The sequence below is a fragment of the Cherax quadricarinatus genome, chromosome 9, assembly GCF_038502225.1.
Source record: "Cherax quadricarinatus isolate ZL_2023a chromosome 9, ASM3850222v1, whole genome shotgun sequence".
In the NCBI taxonomy this organism is placed as follows: domain Eukaryota; kingdom Metazoa; phylum Arthropoda; class Malacostraca; order Decapoda; family Parastacidae; genus Cherax; species Cherax quadricarinatus.
This window is the reverse complement of record NC_091300.1, coordinates 24,039,877-24,065,608: the sequence shown is the minus strand read 5'-3', so window position 1 is coordinate 24,065,608 and position 25,732 is coordinate 24,039,877. Positions and strand designations below refer to the sequence as shown.

At 41.0% G+C, this 25,732-nt stretch overlaps 1 protein-coding gene across 8 annotated transcripts in view; it reads right to left on the bottom strand.

Annotated features, from left to right (window-relative positions):
* LOC128686131 (GA-binding protein subunit beta-1) overlaps nucleotides 1-25,732 on the bottom strand; it is a 160,465-nt gene that overhangs the window by 46,773 nt on the left and 87,960 nt on the right. For 6 of the 8 annotated variants that reach the window (XM_070083347.1, XM_070083349.1, XM_070083352.1 and 3 more), the window contains 2 exons: nucleotides 17,274-17,428; nucleotides 6,358-6,622 (listed from right to left, as the gene is read on the bottom strand). In XM_070083347.1, the coding sequence (XP_069939448.1) occupies nucleotides 6,358-6,622; nucleotides 17,274-17,428 (420 nt within the window). Of the gene's footprint in view, nucleotides 1-6,184; nucleotides 6,254-6,357; nucleotides 6,623-17,273; nucleotides 17,429-25,732 lie in introns of all 8 variants that reach the window. The other 2 variants (XR_011391783.1, XM_070083351.1) reach the window with 2 other exon arrangements.

Genomic DNA, 25,732 nt, shown 5'->3' with positions numbered 1-25,732 from the left:
TATATTGTGCATGTACTAGTCTGCTAAATGAAGAATAAATGACACTTACCTTTATTGAAGATGCAGCAATGACTGATGAGACACTGTGTCCTGGGAGTGCCTTTTCCTCCTGAGTACTGTAGGTCCTGTTTGGCATTTTCTTCCAGAACAGGCCTTATCACACTGTGTATGCCACTATGATTCTTAAATCTCTCAAACCAACCTTTGCTGGCTTTAAATTCACCAATATGAGCACTAGTTCCAGGCATATTTCCCTGTTCACCTGGGTGTTAGTCGACTTGTGTAGGTTGCATCCTGGGAGACAAGATTAAGGACCCCAATGGAAATAAGTTAGACAGTCTTCGATGACACTGACTTTTTTGGGTTATCCTGGGTGGCAAATCCTCTGGGGTTAATTGTTTCTTGGTATTCTCAATAAGCCACACCAACAACGGTGCTACAGCAGCAGCAGCAGCAGCTGACGGTGGTACAGCAGCAACAGACGATGCTACAGCAGCAGCAGACGATGCTACAGCAGCAGCAGACGATGCTACAGCAGCAGCTGACGGTGGTACAGCAGCAACAGACGATGCTACAGCAGCAGCAGACGATGCTACAGCAGCAGCAGACGATGCTACAGCAGCAGCAGCAGCTGACGGTGGTACAGCAGCAACAGACGATGCTACAGCAGCAGCAGACGATGCTACAGCAGCAGCAGACAATGCTACAGCAGCAGCAGCAGCTGACGGTGGTACAGCAGCAACAGACGATGCTACAGCAGCAGATGATGATGCTACAGCAGCAGCAGACGATGCTACAGCAGCAGCAGCAGCTGACGGTGGTACAGCAGCAACAGACGATGCTACAGCAGCAACAGACGATGTTACAGCAGCAGCAGACGATGCTACAGCAGCAGCAGCAGCTGACAGTGCAGCAGCAGCAGCAGCTGTACCACCAATAGTAGCGATGGTTGATTGGGGTTTATTATACAACCTGGCCAGCTCGGAGACACGCACTCCACTTTCATACTTATCAATGATCTTTTTCTTCATCTCTATTGTAATTCTGACCCTTATTGCTGTAGGGTTGGCACTAGAAGCTTTCTTGGGGCCCATGGTCACTTATTTTCCAGAAAAAGCACCAAAAACACTGTAATAATACGAAATATTCCGATTGTATGCTTGGATGTTACCGCGGAGGCTGGCTGGTAAACAATGCCACCGGCGGCACATGTGAGGCTGGCTGAGGGCGCACATTGGACGCGTCTCGGACGAAAATCGGTGAGCGGGTTTTTAAGCGGTATGCGAGGCAAAATTTTTGCGATTAAAGCAAGCGGTATGCGGATTAATCGTTATGTGATGCCATCGGTATGCGGGGATCCACTGTACTGCTAATCAGAACTCCTAAATCCTTTTTGCAGTCAGTAGTATTAAGATCTACATTACAGTGGACCCCCGCATAGCGACCTTAATCCGTGCAAGAGGGCTGGTTGTTATGCGAAATGTTCGGTATGCGAATGAATTTTCCCCATAAGAAATAATGGAAATCAAATTAATCCGTGCAAGACACCCAAAAGTATGAAAAAAAAAATTTTACCACATGAAATATACATTTTCCTACACACAAAGAGAAGGATACATGCACAATAGTAGAGTAGTACATGCACAATATATATTGTGCATGTACTACTCTACTAAATGAAGAATAAATGACACTTACCTTTATTGAAGATGCAGCAATGACTGATGAGACACTGTGTCCTGGGAGTGCCTTTTCCTCCTGAGTACTGTAGGTCCTGTTTGGCATTTTCTTCCAGAACAGGCCTTATCACACTGTGAATGCCACTACGATTCTTAAATCTCTCAAACCAACCTTCGCTGGCTTTAAATTCACCAATATGAGCACTAGTTCCAGGCATTTTTCCCTGTTCACCTGGGTGTTAGTCGACTGGTGTGGGTTGCATCCTGGGAGACAAGATTAAGGACCCCAATGGAAATAAGTTAGACAGTCTTCGATGACAATGACTTTTTTGGGTTATCCTGGGTGGCAAATCCTCTGGGGTTAATTGTTTCTTGGTATTCTCAATAAGCCACACCAACAACGGTGCTACAGCAGCAGCAGCAGCTGACGGTGGTACAGCAGCAACAGACGATGCTACAGCAGCAACAGACGATGCTACAGCAGCAGCAGACGATGCTACAGCAACAACAGACGATGCTACAGCAGCAGCAGACGATGCTACAGCAACAGCAGACGATGCTACAGCAGCAGCAGACGATGCTACAGCAGCAGCAGACGGTACTACAGCAGCAGCAGCAGCTGACGGTGGTACAGCAGCAGCAGCTGACGGTGGTACAACAGCAGCAGCAGCTGACAGTGCAGCAGCAGCTGTACCACCAATAGTAGCGATGGTTGATTGGGGTTTATTATACAACCTGGCCAGCTCGGAGACACGCACTCCACTTTCATACTTATCAATGATCTTTTTCTTCATCTGTATAGTAATTCTCACCCTTATTGCTGTAGGGTTGGCACTAGAAGCTTTCTTGGGGCGCATGGTCACTTATTTTCCAGAAAAAATCACCAAAAACACTGTAATAATACGAAATGTTCCGAATGTATGCTTGGATGTTACCGCGGAGGCTGGCTGGTAAACAATGCCACCGGCGGAACATGTGAGCGTGGCTCAGGCCGCACATTGGACGCGTCTCGGACGAAGGGTGGTGAGCGGGTTTTTGGGCGGTATGCGAGGCAAAATTTTTGCGAAAAAAGCGAGCGGTATGCGGATTGTACGGTATGCGATGCGTGTGGTATGCGGGGGTCCACTGTATTTAGTTTATATGTGGCATGGTTATTTTCCTGTCCAACATTTAGATCTTTGCATTTGTCTATATTAAAGTGCATCTGCCACTTCTCCGACCATTGCATTAGTCTATGCAAATCATCCTGGAGTGCTCTAGTGTCCTCATTAGAATGAATTGGCCGGCCTATTTTGGTGTCATCAGCAAATTTGCTTATGATAAATTAGACACAAGTGCAACTCTGAGCTGCACGTGTCTAATTTATCAACGTGTCGGTTCTCTGAACCATTCATCTACAAATTTGCTTATGTTGCTATTTATTCCCTCATCTATGTCGTTTATGTAAATTGTGAACAACAATGGGCCCAACACTGACCCCTGCGGAACACCGCTTGTGAGGTGCCCCCATTCTGATTTCTCCCCATTTATGCAAACTCTCTGCTGCCTATTTGTCAGCCATGCCTCTACCCAGGAAAAAATGTCTCCTCCTATTCAGTGTGCCTTAGGTTTCCTCAATAGCCTCTGATGTGGAACTCTATCAAAAGCCTTACTGAAGTCCATATACACAATATCATATTCATTACCATGATCTACCTCCTCAAACACCTTAGTGAAAAAAAGTTAGTAAATTCATAAGACAGGAATGCCCCTTTGTAAAACTGTGTTGAGATTCATTAAGCAATTTATGCCTCTCAAGATGGCTACGAATTGCTTCAGCAATTATTCATTCCATAAATTTTCCCACTATGGAGGTAAGGTTTATTGGTCTATAGTTCGAAGCTAAGGACCTGTCACCTGCCTTGTAAATAGGTAGTATTACATTTGCCATTTTCCTCTTATCAGGCACTATGCCAGTTTGTAGTGATATGTTGACAAGATTAGCCCTTGCAAACAGTTCATCAGGGTCTGGGGATTTGTTAGGTTTTAATTTCTCTGTTTGTCTGAGGACCATGTCACTAGTTACCACAATCGTGCATAGTTTATTATCGTCCTGTTCTACATAATCTATTACAGTGGACCCCCGCTTAACGATCACCTCCCAATGCGACCAATTATGTAAGTGTATTTATGTAGGAGCGTTTGTACGTGTATGTTTGGGGGTCTGAAATGGACTAATCTACTTCACAATATTCCTTATGGGAACAAATTCGGTCAGTACTGGCACCTGAACATACTTCTGGAATGAAAAAATATCGTTAACCAGGGGTCCACTGTATTTCAGGAATTTCGCTAGTATTTTCCTGGGTGAAAAATGAGAGGAAGTATTGAAAATTTCACACACATCCTTATCACTGTCAGTGATCTGACCTGAGTTACTCTTAAGTGGCCTATCTTGTCCCTAATCTTACTTCTGTATACCTGAAAGAACCCTTTCGGGTTAATCTTCGAATCCCTTGCGACCTTAGCCTCATAATCCTTTTTTGCTTTTCTTATTCCTTTTTTTTCTCTCTTTAATTATTATTATTATTATTATAATCAAGGGGGTAGCGCTAAACCTGTATATATTGATTTCTTAACTGCCCATCCCCTCTTTTGATATGCCTATATATGCCTCTCTTTTGACCAACGAGATATTTTAATCTATTGTTCATCCATTTGGAATCATTTTTTTTTTTTTCAACAAGTCGGCTGTCTCCCACCGAGGCAGGGTGACCCAAAAAAGAAAGAAAATCCCCAAAAAGAAAATACTTTCATCATCATTCAACACTTTCACCACACTCACACATTATCACTGTTTTTGAAGAGGTGCTCAGAATACAACAGTTTAGAAGCATATACGTATAAAGATACACAACATATCCCTCCAAACTGCCAATATCCCAAACACCTCCTTTAAAGTGCAGGCATTGTACTTCCCATTTCCAGGACTCAAGTCCGACTATATGAAAATAACCGGTTTCCCTAAATTTTTATTTTTATTATTTTTATTATCACACTGGCCGATTCCCACCAAGGCAGGGTGGCCCGAAAAAGAAAAACTTTCACCATCATTCACTCCATCACTGTCTTGCCAGAAGGGTGCTTTACACTACAGTTTTTAGACTGCAACATTAACACCCCTCCTTCAGAGTGCAGGCACTGTACTTCCCATCTCCAGGACTCAAGTCCGGCCTGCCGGTTTCCCTGAACCCCTTCATAAATGTTACTTTGCTCACACTCCAACAGCACGTCAAGTATTAAAAACCATTTGTCTCCATTCACTCCTATCAAACACGCTCATGCATACCTGCTGGAAGTCCAAGCCCCTCACACACAAAACCTCCTTTACCCCCTCTCTCCAACCTTTCCTAGGCCGACCCCTACCCCGCCTTCCTTCCACTACAGACTGATACACTCTTGAAGTCATTCTGTTTCGCTCCATTCTCTCTACATGTCCGAACCACCTCAACAACCCTTCCTCAGCCCTCTGGACAACAGTTTTGGTAATCCCGCACCTCCTCCTAACTTCCAAACTACGAATTCTCTGCATTATATTCACACCACACATTGCCCTCAGACATGACATCTCCACTGCCTCCAGCCTTCTCCTCGCTGCAACATTCATCACCCATGCTTCACACCCATATAAGAGCGTTGGTAAAACTATACTCTCATACATTCCCCTCTTTGCCTCCAAGGACAAAGTTCTTTGTCTCCACAGACTCCTAAGTGCACCACTCACTCTTTTTCCCTCATCAATTCTATGATTCACCTCATCTTTCATAGACCCATCCGCTGACACGTCCACTCCCAAATATCTGAATACATTCACCTCCTCCATACTCTCTCCCTCCAATCTGATATTCAATCTTTCATCACCTAATCTTTTTGTTATCCTCATAACCTTACTCTTTCCTGTATTCACCTTTAATTTTCTTCTTTTGCACACCCTACCTAAATCCCTTCACTAAATATTACCCTGCTCACACTCCAACAGATCGTCAGGTCCCAAGTACCATTCGTCTTCATTCACTCCTATCTAACATGCTCACGCACGCTTGCTGGAAGTCCAAGCCCCTTGCCCACAAACCCTCCTTTACCCCCTCTCTCCAACCCTTTCGAGGACGACCCCTACCCCGCCTTCCTTCCCCTATAGGTTTATATGCTTTCCATGTCATTCTACTTTGATCCATTCTCTCTAAATGACATAAGTTGTCTGAGCAACTAGAACTATGCTCTAAAAAACATCATATTGGCAACCAAGATTGCCTCCCTGATCCATAGTTAGGTCATCCCAATTTAGCCCACCCAGTAAATAATAATAACCTATACAAAGAAATACAGTTGGGGAAATATGCAAATATAAACATTCTTCAATACCTTACTGAATCTGGAAAGGATGGGCATGTATAGAATCTTTCCCAGACATTTCATGTACCAGTGCCTCCCAAATATATGGTCTTAATAAATGGAATGATACCTACTGTTATTTACCTGTGAATGCAGCATACTGCTCAGGGCTCATATAAACATTCTTCAATGCTTTACTGAATCTGGAAAGGATGGGCATATATAGAAACTTTCCCAGACATTTCATGTACCAGTGTCCCCCAAATGTATGGTCTTAACAAATGCACTGATCCCTATTATTATTTACCTGTGAGTGCAGCATACTGCTCAGGGCTCAGTGTAATAATCTGGGTCACTTGCTGCTGCTCTTCTTCTCTCTCTTCTTCCACAACTTCTGAATCTGATGAAGGTAAAAGAGCTGGCAAGCAAGATTGCTGTGCTGGTGTGTATTCATACGATGCTGTGTCTCTACTTTCTGAATTTGGACTTTTTGACCTAGATTTCTTGTTTATTTTATCTTCATTTTCCATGGACTCTTGTGGTAATGTGTTACTTGGTAACAAAGGAAGTTCCTGCAAGAGAAAAGTTCAAAACATTAGACAAATATCATATAAAAAATTAAAAAAGACCACAGTAGGCACAGCCTTTTAGGCAAATTTAGACTAAGCTTAGAACTAAATAATACAAATTGATCACATAGATCTTATGCTTAGTACTAATTTATATTACACAAGTAAAGATTAGATTACTAGCATGCTAAGTTAATATAACATGTGATATGAAGAAACTAATTGCTACTGGACTGAAAATTTTGGTTTTAGTAAATAAGCAGTAGAACCATAATAGTGACAATATTGAAGCAGACATATGGGGAACTATTTTGCATTATCAGGTAGAAAGTTCCATATTCCTGATCATTTTGCATGGTATTGGACCTTTAATCTACATGGTGTATTATTTCATCACTGCATGTCAGTTTGCAACATGTATACAATCCTTCGGTCATCAATGCATGTCAGTTTGCAACATGTATACAATCCTTTGGTCATCACTGCATGTCAGTTTGCTATATGTATACAATCCTTAGGTCCATGAAGCCACAATTACACTGATTATGTCTTATTCTCCAGGCACTTTATGACCCTTATAGGTTTCAAATTTTCCCATTAATATAATAAACATCTCACTAATCTTGGGGTGTTCCCTCCAACACACTTAATAAATATGCTACCAATACACCTTCTCCAGGGGTTTTAACCCTTTGAGGGTCGACAGGCCCTCTCCCAAACTTGTTCTCAGGGTCGAAAAATGTTCCAAAAAAAAAAAAAAAAAATTCTTATGAAATGATAGAGCATATTTTTGTGAGTGTTATAGGCCAAAAAAAAAAAATTGCAAGCAATACTTGCCGAGATATGGAGGCGTGAAGTGGATAGAAAGTGAGCTGCTTACGGCAACATCACTGACTGCCAGTCACACAGTAATAGTTTATTATTTTTCTACTTTTTTCTTTTATTTTTTAACATTTTATTTTTTCAAGTAACTTTTATGGCCTGTATTTTGGATACACTTGTATACTACACAATAACTGTACAACATTGAGAGGTGAACATTTTCACCTATTTTAGTCATATACTATCGTCTAGAAATATATACAGTGGAACCTTGACTTACGAGTTTAATCCGTTCCGTGACCTAGCTCATAACTCAATTTTCTCGTATACATGTATCAAATCAATTTTCCTCATTTAAATTCATTGAAAAGCCATTAATCCATTCCTGCACTCTGGAGACTAGACAAAATACTTGAATATGACACTAATATCAACTGTATGGCTTATTTATCTATCGCAATTCATTTAATATGACATAATAAACAATATAATTAACGCAGCGGCAGAGGCGTCCGCCATTTCCTGTCTAACTTTGATTATAGTATCTTCCCATGCTCTTATTATAAGAGAAAATGGAATATTTGTGAGGCTAATTGCAGAAATATCGTATATAAAAACATAATACAGTGGACCCCCGCATACCGTACGCATCGCATACTGTACAATCCGCATACCGGACGCTTTGATCGCAAAAATTTTGCCTCGCATACCGCCCAAAAACCCGCTCACCGCCCTTCGTCCGAGACGCGTCCAATGTGCGGCCTGAGCCATGCTCACATGTTCCGCCGGTGGCATTGTTTACCAGCCAGCCTCCGTGGTAACATCCAAGCATACAATCGGAACATTTCGTATTATTACAGTGTTTCTGGTGATTTTTTCTGGAAAATAAGTGACCATGGGCCCCAAGAAAGCTTCTAGTGCCAACCCTACAGCAATAAGGGTGAGAATTACTATACAGATGAAGAAAAAGATCATTGATCAGTATGAAAGTGGAGTGCGTGTCTCCGAGCTGGCCAGGTTGTATAATAAACCCCAATCAACCATCGCTACTATTGGTGGTACAGCTGCTGCTGCTGCTGCACTGTCAGCTGCTGCTGCTGTTGTACCACCGTCAGCTGCTGCTGCTGTACCACCATCAGCTGCTGCTGCTGCTGTAGTACCGTCTGCTGCTGCTGTAGCATCGTCTGCTGCTGCTGTAGCATCGTCTGCTGTTGCTGTAGCATCGTCTGCTGCTGCTGTAGCATCGTCTGTTGCTGCTGTAGCATCGTCTGCTGCTGCTGTAGCATCGTCTGTTGCTGCTGTAGCATCGTCTGTTGCTGCTGTACCACCGTCAGCTGCTGCTGCTGTTGTACCACCGTCAGCTGCTGCTGCTGCTGCTGTAGTACCGTCTGCTGCTGCTGTAGCATCGTCTGCTGCTGCTGTAGCATCGTCTGCTGCTGCTGTAGCATCGTCTGCTGCTGCTGTAGCATCGTCTGCTGCTGCTGTAGCATCGTCTGCTGCTGCTGTAGCATCGTCTGTTGCTGCTGTAGCATCGTCTGTTGCTGCTGTACCACCGTCAGCTGCTGCTGCTGCACCACCATCAGCTGCTGCTGCTGCTGTAGCACCGTTGTTGGTGTGGCTTATTGAGAATACCAAGAAACAATTAACCCCAGAGGATTTGCCACCCAGGATAACCCAAAAAAGTCAGTGTCATCGAAGACTGTCTAACTTATTTCCACTGGGGTCCTTAATCTTGTCTCCCAGGATGCAACCCACACCAGTCGACTAACACCCAGGTGAACAGGGAAAAACGCCTGGAACTAGTGCTCATATTGGTGAATTTAAAGCCAGCAAAGGTTGGTTTGAGAGATTTAAGAATCGCTGTTGCTGGATCAGTCAGCTGCTGTTGCACCATCAGCTGTCTCTGAACATGACTCGTCCTGAACCTGTCCCGAACCTGTCCGTCCAGCCTGAGCGCCTGCCTTGCCGTCAGTGTTTACAAGCCAGGGTGGCCGGTTGCATGCATACATTCGATACATTTTGTATTATTCCATTATTTATAGTGCTTGTAACTGCTAAATAAGCCACCATGAGCCCAAAGAAAGCTTCTAGTGCCAACCCTGTGGTAAAAAGGGTGATAAATACTATCGTACCACAGTCAGCTGCTGCTGCACCACAGCTGCTGCTGCACCACAGCTGCAGCTGCACCCAGCTGCTGCTGCACCACAGCTGTTGTTGTTGCTGCACCACCATCAGCTGTATTACTCGAAGATGTGGAGAGAGTGTTGTTGGTGTGGCTTAACGTGAAACAATTACCGAGAAACAATTAACCCCGGAGGGTTAGCCACCCAGGATAACCCAAGAAAGTCAGTGCATCATCGAGGACTCTAACTTATTTCCATTGGGGTCCTTAATCTTGTCTCCCAGGATGCAACCCACACCAGTCGACTAACACCCAGGTGAACAGGGAAAAATGCCTGGAACTAGTGCTCATATTGGTGAATTTAAAGCCAGCAAAGGTTGGTTTGAGAGATTTAAGAATCGTAGTGGCATACACAGTGTGATAAGGCCTGTTCTGGAAGAAAATGCCAAACAGGACCTACAGTACTCAGGAGGAAAAGGCACTCCCAGGACACAGTGTCTCATCAGTCATTGCTGCATCTTCAATAAAGGTAAGTGTCATTTATTCTTCATTTAGTAGAGTAGTACATGCACAATATATATTGTGCATGTACTACTCTACTATTGTGCATGTATCCTTCTCTTTGTGTGTAGGAAAATGTATATTTCATGTGGTAAAATTTTTTTTTTCATACTTTTGGGTGTCTTGCACGGATTAATTTGATTTCCATTATTTCTTATGGGGAAAATTCATTCGCATACCGAACATTTCGCATAACAACCAGCCCTCTTGCACGGATTAAGGTCGCTATGCGGGGGTCCACTGTAAATCATAAAACACTATAGAATGTAAAGAAATGTTAAACTGTTTACAGGTCTCCCTCAACATTCGTGAGGGTTAGGGGATCAAGAACCTTGCGAATGTTGAAAAATCGTGAATGTTTGGTGCCCCAATATATTGTAGGGAAATATAATACAATATGCTTCCTTAACCTATTGAACCATGAACAATCATAAAATACATGAAAACATCATAAAACATTGTGCTATATACATACATGTTACGGTTTAATAACAGCTACCAGTTACCACTGTTTCAACCACTGCCTCCACCACTGCCTCAACCACGGCCTCAACCACTGCGGCACATTGCCTCGTATTTTTGTACAATTTCTTTCTTCAATTCTATCGTGTTTCTCAATTTCTTTACCAAAGGGCTCTCATTTGCAAGTTTCTTTGGGCCCATGGTTAATTATATAGCAGTCACACTCAATCTACAAGCACCAAACACAATGAATTATTGTGAAATGTTTGGAAGAGCACGGAGGCTAATGCTCACTCCAGCATAAACAAAGCCACACTGACTCACGATGCCTCAACCACTGCTTCAACCCGTGTATTTTTGTACAATTTCATTCTTTAATTCTATCGTATTATTATTATTATTATTAGCAGTAGTAGAAATATTCAATTCTTTGCTGTGTTCAAGAGTAAATCAATGATGTCACTGTCCAATACCTGTCTGAATGATCATTCCAATATGCAGTCATGAATAGGTTGACATTATTTATACTGTAGTTTAATAGCAAATAATGAACAAACAAAACACTCACCACACTGAGTGAGTGGTGGGCAGGCTGGCTACCAGTTGTGGGGGTCGGAGGGAGGGTAGTAGGGACGCGCAGGTGGCGGGAAAATTAAATATAATTTGGTAGCTAGGAGAATTACTCCTACATCGATGTAAACGTGTACTGCTTACTGGATGCTTTGGCATCAGCTGTGCTAACTAGCGGCAGCATTCTGAATTATTATTACGTACGTATTATGTATTATTAATTCAGGGAACTGAAGCTCTATTATAATAATAATAATAATAAAAATAGTAATATTATTATTATTATTATTAATTATTATCATCATCATTAAGGTAACTAGAGCACAGATCCAATTCCCTAGATCAAGAGCCCCTCACCAGCGTCAAGGAACTTTGACGCTAGTGAGGAGGCTCTTGATCTAGGGGATTGGATCTGTGCTCTAGTTACCTAAATTAATAATAATTATAATAATAATAATAATGCTTAATAATAACTATTATTATTATTATTATTATAACGAATGCCGCCAACTCAGTGCACTGTTTACCTTGCTGTGGGAGCAGTTCTCTCATGCTTTGCTTACATTTTTGACAGTCATTTGGCCAAATTTCATTTTTCTAAACATAGGCCCTAAGAAAGTAAGTGTAGAGGTCAATGCTAAGAAAAAGAGGATGATGTCCATGGAATTAAAGCATGAAATCAAATCATAGATAAACAAGCGAGGTGTCCAGGTTTTGCGTTGATGGGGAAGCATGGGGAGCTGGCTCATAACTCAAATACTGGCTTGTAACTCAGAGCAAAAAATCGACCCAGGGATGGCTCGTATCTCAAAAAACTCGTACATCGGGACACTTGTAAGTCAAGGTTCCACTGTACATAGTATTTATAGGTCCCACCAATGTTTTGGTGGGGAAGGGAGCATAGGTTTGTGTAAACAACATGGCTGGCTGACCGGCTGGCCGGTGAGTTGGCTGGCTGGCCGACTGGCTGGCTGGCCAGCTGGCCAGCCGGCTCTGTCTCACAGGTACACATAAATACAATTATACATAATGTAAATTACCTAGAATACATGGGAGAATATAATAATAGTAGGTTGGTAGACAGCAACCACCCAGGGAGGTACTACCGTCCTGCCAAGTGAGTGTAAAACGAAAGCCTGTAATTGTTTTACATGATGGTAGGATTACTGGTGTCTTTTGTCTGTCTCATAAATATGCAAGATTACAGGCATGTCTTGCTACTTCTACTTACACTTAGGTCACACTACACATACATGTACACGTTTATTTATACACACTCATCCAAGTTTTCTTTGATTTTATCTTAATAGTTCTTGGTCTTATTACTTTTCCTTTTATATCCATGGGGAAGTGGAATAAGAATCTTTCCTCCGTAAGCCATGCGTGTTGTAAAAGTCAACTAAAATGCCGGGAACAATGGGCTAGTAACCCCTTTTCCTGTAAAGATTACTAAAAAGAATAAGAAGAAGAAAATTGTCAAAGTGGGAAGTCTGAATGTGCGTGGATGTTGTGCGAATGATAAGAAAGAGATGATTGGGGATGTTATGAATGAGAAGAAGCTGGATGTCCTGGCTTTAAGTGAAACAAAGCTGAAGGGGGTGGGAGAGTTTCAATGGAGAGGAATAAATGGGATTAGGTCAAGGGTTTCAAATAGAGTTAGAGCTAAAGAAGGAGTAGCAATAATGTTGAAGGATAAGCTATGGCAGGAAAAGAGGGACTACAAATTTATTAATTCAAGGATTATGTGGAGTAAAATAAAGATTGGATGTGAAAAGTGGGTTATAGTAAGCGTATATGCACCTGGAGAAGAGAGAAGTGTACAGGAGAGAGAGAGAGATTTTGGGAAATGCTGAGTGAATGCGTGGGGATTTTTGAATCAAGTGTGAGAGTAATGGTGGTTGGGGATTTCAATGCTAAAGTGGGTAAAAATGTTATGGAGGGAGTAGTAGGTAAATTTGGGGTGCCAGGGGTAAATGTAAATGGGGAGCCTTTAATTGAGCTATGTGTAGAAAGAAATTTGGTAATAAGTAATACATATTTTATGAAAAAGAGGATAAATAAATATACAAGGTATGATGTAGCACGTAATGAAAGTAGTTTGTTAGATTATGTATTGGTGGATAAAAGGTTGATGGGTAGGCTCCAGGATGTACATGTTTATAGAGGGGCAACTGATATATCGGATCATTATTTAGTTGTAGCTACAGTTAGAGTAAGAGGTAGATGGGAAAAGAGGAAGGTGGCAACAACAAGTAAGAGGGAGGTGAAAGTGTATAAACTAAGGGAGGAGGAAGTTCGGGGGAGATATAAGCGACTATTGGCAGAAAGGTGGGCTAGTGCAAAGATGAGTAGTGGGGGGGTTAAAGAGGGTTGGAATAGTTTTAAAAATGCAGTATTAGAATGTGGGGCAGAAGCTTGTGGTTATAGGAGGGTGGGTGCAGGAGGAAAGAGGAGTGATTGGTGGAATGATGAAGTAAAGGGTGTGATAAAAGACAAAAAGGTAGCTTATGAGAGGTTTTTACAAAGCAGAAGTGTTATAAGAAGAGCAGAGTATATGGAGAGTAAAAGAAAGGTGAAGAGAGTGGTGAGAGACTGCAAAAGAAGAGCAGATGATAGAGTGGGAGAGGCACTGTCAAGAAATTTTAATGAAATTAAGAAAAAATTTTAGAGTGAGTTAAACAAGAAAGCCTAGGGAAAGTATGGATTTGTCAGTTAAAAACAGAGTAGGGGAGTTAGTAGATGGGGAGAGGGAGGTATTAGGTAGATGGCGAGAATATCTTGAGGAACTTTTAAATGTTGAGGAAGAAAGGGAGGCGGTAATTTCATGCACTGGCCAGGGAGGTATACCATCTTTTAGGAGTGAAGAAGAGCAGAATGTAAGTGTGGTGGAGGTACGTGAGGCATTACGTAGAATGAAAGGGGGTAAAGCAGCTGGAACTGATGGGATCATGACAGAAATGTTAAAAGCAGGGGGGGATATAGTGTTGGAGTGGTTGGTGCTTTTGTTTAATAAATGTATGAAAGAGGGGAAGGTACCTAGGGATTGGCGGAGAGCATGTATAGTCCCTTTATATAAAGGGAAAGGGGACAAAAGAGATTGTAAAAATTATAGAGGAATAAGTTTACTGAATATACCAGGAAAAGTATACGGTAGGGTTATAATTGAAAGAATTAGAGGTAAGACAGAATGTAGGATTGCGGATGAGCAGGGAGGCTTCAGAGTGGGTAGGGGATGTGTAGATCAAGTGTTTACATTGAGGCATATATGTGAACAGTATTTAGATAAAGGTAGGGAAGTTTTTATTGCATTTGTGGATTTAGAAAAGGCATATGATAGAGTGGATAGAGGAGCAATGTGGCAGATGTTGCAAGTATATGGAATAGGTGGTAAGTTACTAAATGCTGTTAAGAGTTTTTATGAGGATAGTGAGGCTCAGGTTAGTGTGTGTAGAAGAGAGGGAGAATACTTCCCAGTAAAAGTAGGTCTTAGACAGGGATGTGTAATGTCACCATGGTTGTTTAATATATTTATAGATGGGGTTGTAAAAGAAGTAAATGCTAGGGTGTTCGGGAGAGGGGTGGGATTAAATTATGGGGAATCAAATTCAAAATGGGAATTAACACAGTTACTTTTTGCTGCTGATACTGTGCTTATGGGAGATTCTAAAGAAAAATTGCAAAGGTTAGTGGATGAGTTTGGGAATGTGTGTAAAGGTAGAAAGTTGAAAGTGAACATAGAAAAGAGTAAGGTGATGAGGGTATCAAATGATTTAGATACAGAAAAATTGGATATCAAATTGGGGAGGAGGAGTATGGAAGAAGTGAATGTTTTCAGATACTTGGGAGTTGACGTGTCGGCGGATGGATTTATGAAGGATGAGGTTAATCATAGAATTGATGAGGGAAAATAGGTGAGTGGTGTGTTGAGGTATATGTGGAGTCAAAAAAAAATTATCTATGGAGGCAAAGAAGGGAATGTATGAAAGTATAGTAGTACCAACACTCTTATATGGGTGTGAAGCTTGGGTGGTAAATGCAGCAGCGAGGAGACAGTTGGAGGCAGTGGAGATGTCCTGTCTAAGGGCAATGTGTGGTGTAAATATTATGCAGAAAATTCGGAGTGTGGAAATTAGGAAAAGGTGTGGAGTTAATAAAAGCATTAGTCAGAGGGTAGAAGAGGGGTTGTTGAGGTGGTTTGGTCATTTAGAGAGAATGGATCAAAGTAGAATGACATGGAAAGCATATAAATCTATAGGGGAAGGAAGGAGGGGTAGGGGTCATCCTCGAAAGGGTTGGAGAGAGGGGGTAAACTAGGTTTTGTGGGTGAGGGACTTGGACTTCCAGCAAGCGTGCGTGAGCGTGTTAGTTAGGAGTGAATGGAGACGAATGGTACTTGGGACCTGACGATCTGTTGGAGTGTGATCAGGGTAATATTTAGTGAAGGGATTCAGGGAAACCAGTTATTTTCATATAGTCGGACTTGAGTCCTGGAAATGGGAAGTACAATGCCTGCACTTTAAAGGAGGGGTTTGGGATATTGGCAGTTTGGAGGGATATGTTGTGTATCTTTATACATACATGCTTCTAAACTGTTGTATTCTGAGCACCTCTGCAAAAACAGTGATAATGTGTGAGTGTGGTGAAAGTGTTGAATGATGATGAAAGTATTTTCTTTTTGGGGATTTTCTTTCTATTTTGGGTCACCCTGCCTCGGTGAGAGATGGCCAACTTGTTGGGAAAAAAAAAAAAAAACTGAAGCATGGTGTAAGAGGTGTGCGTCACTCGTCTTGTCTTAGCACTCCACTAATGACAGTGGTATTACACACAATGCAGTGCATCACATCTGAGGCCTGATACTACTATTTGCCAGTCTGGATTTTTTGGGTTATCCTAAGTAATTTATACTATGTATAATTGCATTTATGTGTACCTCTGAGACAGACAGACAGACAACCAGCCAGCCAGCTACTTGACCAGCCAGCCACCTGACCAGCCAGCCACCTGACCAGCCAGCCAGCCACCTGACCAGCCAGCCAGCCACCTGACCAGCCAGCCAGCCACCTAACCAGCCAGCCAGCCACCTAACCAGCCAGTCAACCTCCTGACCAGACATCAAGCCAGCCACCCAGCCAATGTTGTTTACACAAATTCACACTGCCTTCCCCATCTTCAGTGGTACTTCAATCTGTGTTAGAACTATTAGTTGGGAAGAGAATAGTCTCAAGCTTGGCTTGGTGACAAAGGTGCACTGAATTACCACTCCCACAATACAATGCAGGTGCCTAGATTTTTTCCTACTGTGCACACTAACCATGCAAATCCATTCTATCACATGTAGGCCTAACAGCTTTCTCTTGCTTGATTTGAAGGCGCTAGAATTTATGCATACAAGTACGTGACCAACTATGACTGCAATGACGTACTTGTATGTGACCGACCCTCAAAGGGTTAAGCATCGACGGGTGTCTTTTCATAGTCCAACAGCTCAACATAAGAGCATAACTTTATTTGACCCTTTTCATGGCTTTCCATGCTGTTCACATTTATTAAAGGTCTGCTAGCCATTGCCATTTAATTTACATTTATAGCAATACCTTTCATGCCATATATTAATGGTTCTAGGATTGTTGCTCTCATGGCATGGTCCCCAATCAGTCCTGCTAAATTAGAGGACACTAAAAAATAAAAAGAAACACACAGGAAAGTAATGATTAAAACAATATATGCAAGCAGAAGTCAGAGATTTAACTGTTTTATTAAATGTTTATTAGACAGAATGGAAAGACTAGCAATTCTGCCCGAGTTTGAAACAATGAATATATTTACATTGCACATTCCTACCTCTGATGGGTTTAGTTTTCCTACTCTTGCAGCCCAGCTCTGGGTCAAGCCTGTCATTTGAACAGCTACTAGTACCTCCCTGGATGATTGCTGTGTAACAACCCATTACCTACCTTCTATTAATGGTCTTACAACCGATATAACATATATAATTTTTTGAGGAGTCTTTGTTTAATTGCATTTCTTGAACTATGACCTATAAGAAAATAAAATTAGCACAAAGTACCTACAAGTCACAATCCTAATAATTACATACATTCTTATATCAGTACTTACTTGTTTAATGAGCTTTAAAGCCTGCCTTCCAGCTTCAGTGAGATGGAGGGTCTGTCCATGGGCTACAGCAGACGTTACTAATGTTGATGAGTCATCAATAGGCAGAAGAGCAGCCTGAGCCTTCAGTAGCTCTAAGGCAGTTGCACTTGACATGTCTGTAATATTCAAGATAAAACTAATTTTTTTTTTTAACATACTGGCAGTTTCCCACTGAGGCAGGGTGACCCAAAAAGAAAGAAAAAAACTTTCATCATCATTCAACATTTTTATCATCACTCATACATAATCACTGTCTTTGCAGAGGCGCTCAGATACGACAGTTTAGATGTCCCTCCAAACTGCCAATATCCCAAACTCCTCCTTTAAAGTGCAGGCATTGTACTTTCCACTTCCAGGACTAAAATCCAGCTAACTGGTTTTCCTGAATCCCTTCACAAAATATTACCCAGCTTACAGTCCAACAGTTCGTCAGGTCCCAAAAACAAATTGTCTCCATTCACTCCTATCTAACATGCTCACGCACACTTACTGGAAGTCCAAGCTCCTCTCCCGCAAAACCACCTTTACCTCCTCCCTTCAACCTTTTCAAGGACGACCCCTACCCTGCCTTTCTTTCCCTACAGATTTATACACTCTCCAAGTCATTCTACTCTGTTCCATTCTCCCTACATGACCAAACCACCTTGACAACCCCTCTTCAGCCCTCTGAATAACACTTTTAGTAACTCCACACCTCCTCCTAATTTCCACACTACAAATTTTTTTCATAATATTTACACTGCACACTGCTCTTAGACATGACATCTCCACTGCCTCTAGCCTCCTTGCTGCAGCAATCACAACCTATGCTTCAAACCCATATAAGCGTTGATACAACTATACTCTCGTACATTCCCTTCTTTGCCTCCATGGATAATGTTTTTTGTCTCCACAAATACCTCAAAGCACCACTCACCTTTTTTCCTTCATCAGTTCTATGGTTAACCTCATGCTTCATACACCCATCTGGTGACAAATCAACTCCCAAATATCTGAACACATTCACTTCTTCCACCTCCCTCCCTCCAATATGACATCCAGTTTTTCTTTATCTAAATCGTTTGATGCCCTCATTATCTTACTCTTATCTATGTTCGCTCTCAACTTTCTTCCTTTACACACCCTCCCAAACTTGACCACTAACCTTTGCAACTTTTCTTTAGAATCTCCCAAAAGAACAATATCATCAGCAAAAAATAAATGTCAACTCCCATTTTGTATTTGATTCCCCATAATTTAATCCAACCCCTCTCCCCAACACCCTAGTATTTACTTCTTTTACAACCCCATCTATAAATATGTAAAACAACCATGGTAACATTACACATCCCTGTCTAAGACCTACTTTTACTGGGAAGTAATCTCCCTCTCTCCTACACACCCTAACCTGAGCCTCACTATCCTTGTAAAAACTCTTTACAGCATTTAGTAACTTACTACTTATTCCATACACCTGCAACATCTGCTGCATTGCACCTCTATCCACTCTAATATATGCCTTTTCTAAATCCATAAATGCAATGAAAACTTCCCTACCTTTATCTAAGGACTGTTCATAAAACTAAATAAAAAAAAAAGTAGCTGGCAACATTTACACCTGAGCCTTGCCACCCACCAGTCTCATATTTTGCTGTAAATATCAGGATATACTTATTACATTTTCTTCTCTGGGTCACCCTACCTTGGTGGGAGACAGCAATTGAATAAAAAAAATGGCATGTGTTCAAGGCACATAAAATTGTGGTTTTGTACATCTGAATTGTAGAAGCCTAACCCCCACAATTTATGGGGGTTAGGTTCCTGTAGGTGATGTGAATTACGAAGCAGTGGATAATAGGAAATTTCATGATGGTATTATTGTTAATTGAGTTGACCATGTATCTTTAAATACTGTTCTAATCTGCTTAATACTGACATGCATAATTTTTTTTTCTGAAATCCTATGGCTGATTTCTAATTTATGGGTTTTGCATCATGAAAAAGACAATGGGCATTGAAATGTGAATAATCAAAGTTATCCACAAACTACCCCTCATTAAAAAGGTATAATCAAATCATGAAGACTATGAGGCATGTGGATTCTGGGGTTGGACTATACACAGGCAAGAGGACTGCCATGTGCTTTTCACAACCCTTCTTTACACTATTTGTTTCTTTTACAATTCCCATAGTTTCCTGGAGATAGAAATACATTTTTTATTTTTGGTTAGGTTATGTCAAGGTTGGTTACATAAACTTAAAAAAAAAAAAAAAAAAAAAAAACATATATTTAAGCACAAGTTACCACCTCTACTTTCCTTGCACAAACATTTCACTATAGCAGCCCTTTTCAAACATTTATCAGCAAGTGATCTTGCATGTTGCATAAATGAATTAAATTTGGCTGTAAATAACTGGGTATAATGCCTACATATGGCATATAAAGAATGACAGTAATTCAATAAGTATGGTGATAACCACTTTGAAGCTACAGAAACAGAGCTGAATTCCTGCAGAACTACCTCCTCCTTTTCCAGTCTTTCCTTATTCTACCACTCTGAAGCATAGCTTTCAAGTATCCTTTCAGCTCTTTTTCTTTCTAAGTTTATAGTTACAGCACTTTGTTTTGCCAAGTGATGGGGTTGATAATGTTTCTTTTTGATTCTTTATTTTCCCTTTACATTCTCCTGTTTTTTTTTTTGTATGAGCTTTTAGGCTTTACACATAACTTGTATTCTTTACTTCTGAAAGCTATTTCGTAGCGGACTTTTGCAACTTTTCAGCTTTACATTTTTTTTAGGTGTGAGCACCATAATGCAAGTACAGTGGACCCCCGCATACCGTTGGCCTTACATAACGTTAAATCCGCATACCGATACATTTTATCGCTAAGATTTTGCCTCGCATACCGCTCAAAAACCCGCTCAACGCTGTTCGTCCGAGACGCGTCTAATGTGCGGCCTTAGCCAGCCTCACATGTTCCGCCGGTGGCATTGTTTACCAGCCAGCCTCCGCGGTAACATCCAAGCATACAATTGGAACATTTCGTATTATTACAGTGTTTTTGGTGATTTTATCTGCAAAATAAGTGACCATGGGCCCCAAGAAAGCTTCTAGTGCCAACCCTACAGGAATAAGGGTGAGAATTACTATAGAGATGAAGAAAGAGATCATTGATAAGTATGAAAGTGGAGTGCGTGTCTCTGAGCTGGCCAGGTTGTATAATAAACCCCAATCAACCATTGCTACTATTGTGGGCAAAAAAAAAGGTAATCAAGGAAGCTGTTCTTGCCAAAGGTTCAACTGTGTTTTCGAAACAGAGATCGCAAGTGATGGAAGATGCTGAGAGACTCTTATTGGTGTGGATAAATGAAAAACAGATAGCAGGAGATAGCATCTCTCAAGTGATCATAAGTGAAAAGGCTAGGAAGTTGCATCAGGATTTAATTAAAAAAATGCCTGCAACTAGTGATGATGTGAGTGAATTTAAGGCCAGTAAAGGTTGGTTTGAGAGATTTAAGAAGCGTAGTGGCATACATAGTGTGATAAGGCATGGTGAGGCTGCCAGTTTGGACCACAAAGCAGCTGAAAAATTTGTGCAGGAATTCAAGGAGTACATAGACAGTGAAAGACTGAAACCTGAACAAGTGTTTAATTGTGATGAAACAGGCCTGTTTTGGAAGAAAATGCCAAGCAGGACCTACATTACTGAGGAGGAAAAGGCACTCCCAGGACATAAGCCTATGAAAGACAGGCTTACTCTGTTGATGTGTTCCAATGCTAGTGGTGATTGCAAAGTGAAGCCTTTATTAGTGTATCACTCAGAAACTCCCAGAGCGTTCAGGCAAAAGAATATCCTCAAGGCTAATTTGTGTGTGCTGTGGAGGGCAAACAGTAAGGCATGGGTCACTAGGGACTTTTTCTATGACTGGTTACACCATGCATTTGCCCCCAATGTGAAAGATTACCTAACTGAAAAGAAATTAGACCTTAAGTGCCTCCTGGTGTTAGACAATGCCCCTGGTCATCCTACAGACGTGGCAGAGCGACTTTATGGGGACATGAGCTTCATTAAGGTGAAGTTTTTGCCTCCTAATACTACTCCTCTCCTGCAGCCCATGGACCAGCAGGTTATTGCAAACTTCAAAAAACTGTACACAAAAGCTCTGTTTGAAAGGTGCTTTGTAGTGACCTCAGAAACTCAACTGACTCTAAGAGAGTTTTGGAGAGAGCACTTTAATATCCTCAATTGTGTAAACCTTATAGGTAAGGCTTGGGAGGGAGTGACTAAGAGGACCTTGAACTCTGCTTGGAAGAAACTGTGGCCAGAATGTGTAGACCAAAGGGATTTTGAAGGGTTTGAGGCTAACCCTAGGAATCCTATGCCAGTTGAGGAATCAATTGTGGCATTGGGGAAGTCCTTGGGGTTGGAGGTTAGTGGGGATGATGTGGAAGAGTTGGCGGAGGAGGACAATGAAGAACTAACTACTGATGAGCTGCTAGATCAACTTCAACAGCAAGAGGCCAGACCTGAGGAAACTGGTTCGGAGGAGGGGAGAGAGAAATTGAAGAAGTTGCCTACTACAAAGATTAAGGAAATCTGTGCAATGTGGCTGAAAGTGCAAACCTTTATGGATGAAAATCACCCTCACACAGCTATTGCAAGCCGTGCTGGTGACTATTACACTGACAATGTTGTGAAACACTTTAGGGAAGTCATAAAGGAACGAGAGGTACAGGCCACTATGGACAGATATGTTGTGCGACAGAAGTCCAGTGACTCTGAAGCTGGTCCTAGTGGCATTAAAAGAAGAAGGGAAGTAACCCCAGAAAAGGACTTGACACCTCAAGTCTTAATGGAAGGGGATTCCCCTTCTAAACACTAAGACTCTCTCCTCCTCCCATCCCATCAATCATCACCAGATCTTCAATAAAGGTAAGTGTCATGTAATTGTGCATACCTTTTTCAGTTTGTGTGTATTAAAATTAATATTTCATGTGGTAAAAATGTTTTTTTTTCATACTTTGGGGTGTCTTGCACGGATTAATTTGATTTCCATTATTTCTTATGGGGAAAATTCATTCGCATAACGATAATTTTGCTTAACAATGAGCTCTCATGAACGGATTAATATCGTTATGCGGGGGTCCACTGTACAAGCTGACCAACACTAATACGGCCTCATCGGGACCTGTAAGGTGCCGGATTACAGAGTGGTTAGGTTAAAATAGTGGAACTTTGACTTACAAATGTTCCAACATACGAGTTTTTTGAGATACGAGCTGTCACTCGGTCGATTTTTTGCTCTGAGTAACGAGCCAACATCCGAGTTATGAGCCAGCTCTCCCCGCTTCCCCCTCAATCCAAACCCTGCTCACCTCACTTGTTTATCTATGATTTCATGTTTTAATTACATGGAAATCATCCTCTTTTTCTTCTCAGCACTGTCCTTTACACTTACTTTCTTAGGACTCATGCTTAGAAAAATGAAATTTGGCCAAATGACTGTAAAAAATGTAAGCAAAGCATGAGAGAAATACTCTCACACCGAGGTAAACAGTGCACTGAGTTGGTGGTGTTTTGAAGCTCTCGTTACTATTATTATTATTATCTCCTGCCTCGGTGGGAGACGGCCAACTTGTTAAAAAAAAAAATGTATTATTATTATTATATTAATAATAATGAGTGAGCTTCATTAGTCCAATGCAGCCAATGGCAAAACATCCAGAAAGGAGTTCACATGTTTACATCGCCGTGGGAGCAGTTCTCTCGTACTTGCTTGCATTTTTTTACGGTCATATGGCCAAATTTCTTTTTTCTAACCATGGGTCCTAAGAAAATAAGTGCAGGCAGTGCTGAGAAGAAAAGGAGGATGATTTCCATGGAATTAAAGCAAACTGTATCAGTTAAGTTCAGCAGTCAAAACAAACTGCACCATCACTCGTTATATTATGGCCTATTTATTCATTCTAGAGTATACATCACATTTCTTTGTTAATTATATTTTTTATTATGTCATATTAGATGAATTGTGATAGATAAATAAGCCGTAGAGTTGTTATATTGAAATATTTTGTCCTGCCGCTGGGATAGATTAATGGCATTTCAATCAGTTTAAATGAGGAAAATTGATTTGATATACGAGCAAACCGAGTTACGAGCTAGGTCATGAAACAGATTAAACTTGTAAATCAAGGTTCCACCATATACTTAACCCAATGGCGATATTTACACATCGGTGATTTCACCCACTTTCACCCTGTTTTTGGCCCATTCCATTGTTCCAGGCTACCAAACTCATAGTTATTTCACTAGTATTCTTTCTATTCTATCGACTGAATAGAAGAAATCGCCCATTTACCTATTTCAGCCACCCAATGAAGTGGTCAGAAGTCAGTAATTTGGCCAATTACATGCAAATTTCAAGAGATGCCAATTTCAAAACAGGGTCCAGAATAAACAATGCAAACATTCCTGGCACTAAAATAACATTTTCTTTGTTCATGAGTCATGTCTCCAGGCCCCTCTTATATTATGCTTGCTTTCCATTTTGAATATTTATTCACGCAAAATATAGAAGATTTACTGTTTACCTGGAGTTTACCTGGAGAGAGTTCCAGGGGTCAACACCCCCGCAGCCCGGTCTGTCACCAGGCCTCCTGGTGGATCAGAGCCTGATCAACCAGGCTGTTACTGCTGACTGCACGCAGCCAGCAGACTATGCAGACTACTGCATTATTGTAATAAGTGTATAAACAATGTCAACCTATTCATGACTGCATATTAGACCGACCAGTTGGACACGTATTGGACAGTGATGTCATTTGTTTACTCTTGAACATCACCAGAAATTGAACATTTCCGCTCTTTTGAGCTCAATTTCAAGGTACAGTGGACCCCCGGCTTACGATATTATTTCATTCCAGAAGTATGTTCAGGTGCCATTACTGAACGAATTTGTTCCCATAAGGAATATTGTGAATTAGATTAGTCCATTTCAGACCCTCAAACATACACGTACAAACGCACTTACATAAATACACTTACATAATTGGTCGCATTGGGAGCTGATCGTAAAGCGGGGGTCCACTGTACTTCCCACTGTGAAGCCAATCAAAATCATATCTATTTCTGCATTGTATCTTCCATTCTATCAAATGAGAACAACGAGAATACAACCATAAAAACTATACAAAAATACACCACACAGTCGCTGTTTTACACCAAAAAATACGGTTGCAGTGTTTTCTCATTATGCACTGCATGCTGCAGGATCTTTTTTATATAGTGCACACTTATCACACAGACCTATTCTCTCATATGCAGGCACAAATTTACCGGTCACAGCTTATTGGCAACTGACAGTGGCTTCAAAGCCACCTTATCTTTTATGGACAATGTACAGTGTATGTGCTTTACACAACGAGAAGCATTTCTTTTATTCATTGGAAGCATGGCTAGGGCTGAAAATGAGCAGGTTATAACAATAAATGGAAAAAAAAATTGGAATGACTTATGCAGCAAGTAGAGCCACCAAACAGTGGCAGCAGGTTGGAGTGGCAACCCCAGAAATTTGAAATTATACTAGAGAAAATTAGTGTCAGATTACTGATGGAACTGGATTACTGGATTATTGATGGCCGACCTGTACAAATTTTTAGTTCATACAGTCAAAACTCCAAAATTCACAGGCTTGATTTCCATGCTTCAGTTATCCAATGGGTATTCTTAAATTTTTAAGTTACCATTTTTTTTAGACTGGTGCTTGACTTCTAAATTGAAAACTAACGACTATGTAGAATTTTGTTCAAAATATGTTTATGGATTTCTTCAGTGCAAATTTTTTTTTCTCTCGAGACATATTTTTTATGAATATCAGTATTAATCAAATTAAAACGCTCTTTAACCCATTAACTGTCCAAACACTGATCTACGCTGTCACTGCTAGCACTCTAAATATTATAAAAAAAAAAAGAAAGAAAGAATAAAGAGGGCAATTTTCTGTATGTAATAAAACCAAAAGAAAAAAATTTTAGGGTTAGTAGTTACCGAGATATAAGGCCGTGAAGTTCACCCGACAGTAACATAGTCCTGCCGCTTGCAGGAGTGTTGCCAATATACCTTTTTTTTTTTTTTTTTTAATTTATATAATTTTTATGTTCTGATATTTACAATTCATGCAAAAATTATAGGGAAATAAGTTTGTTGAGAATACCCAGTAAAGTGTATGGTAGAGTTATTATTGAAAGAATTAAGAGTAAGATGGAGAGTAGGACAGCAGATGAACAAGGAGGCTTTAGGAAGGGTTGAGGGTATGTACACCAAGTGTTTACAGTTAAACATATAAGTGTAAAGAGGTTTTTGTGGCATTTATGGACATGGAAAAGGCATATGACAGGGTGGATAGGGGGCAATGTTGCAGATGTTGCAAATATATGGA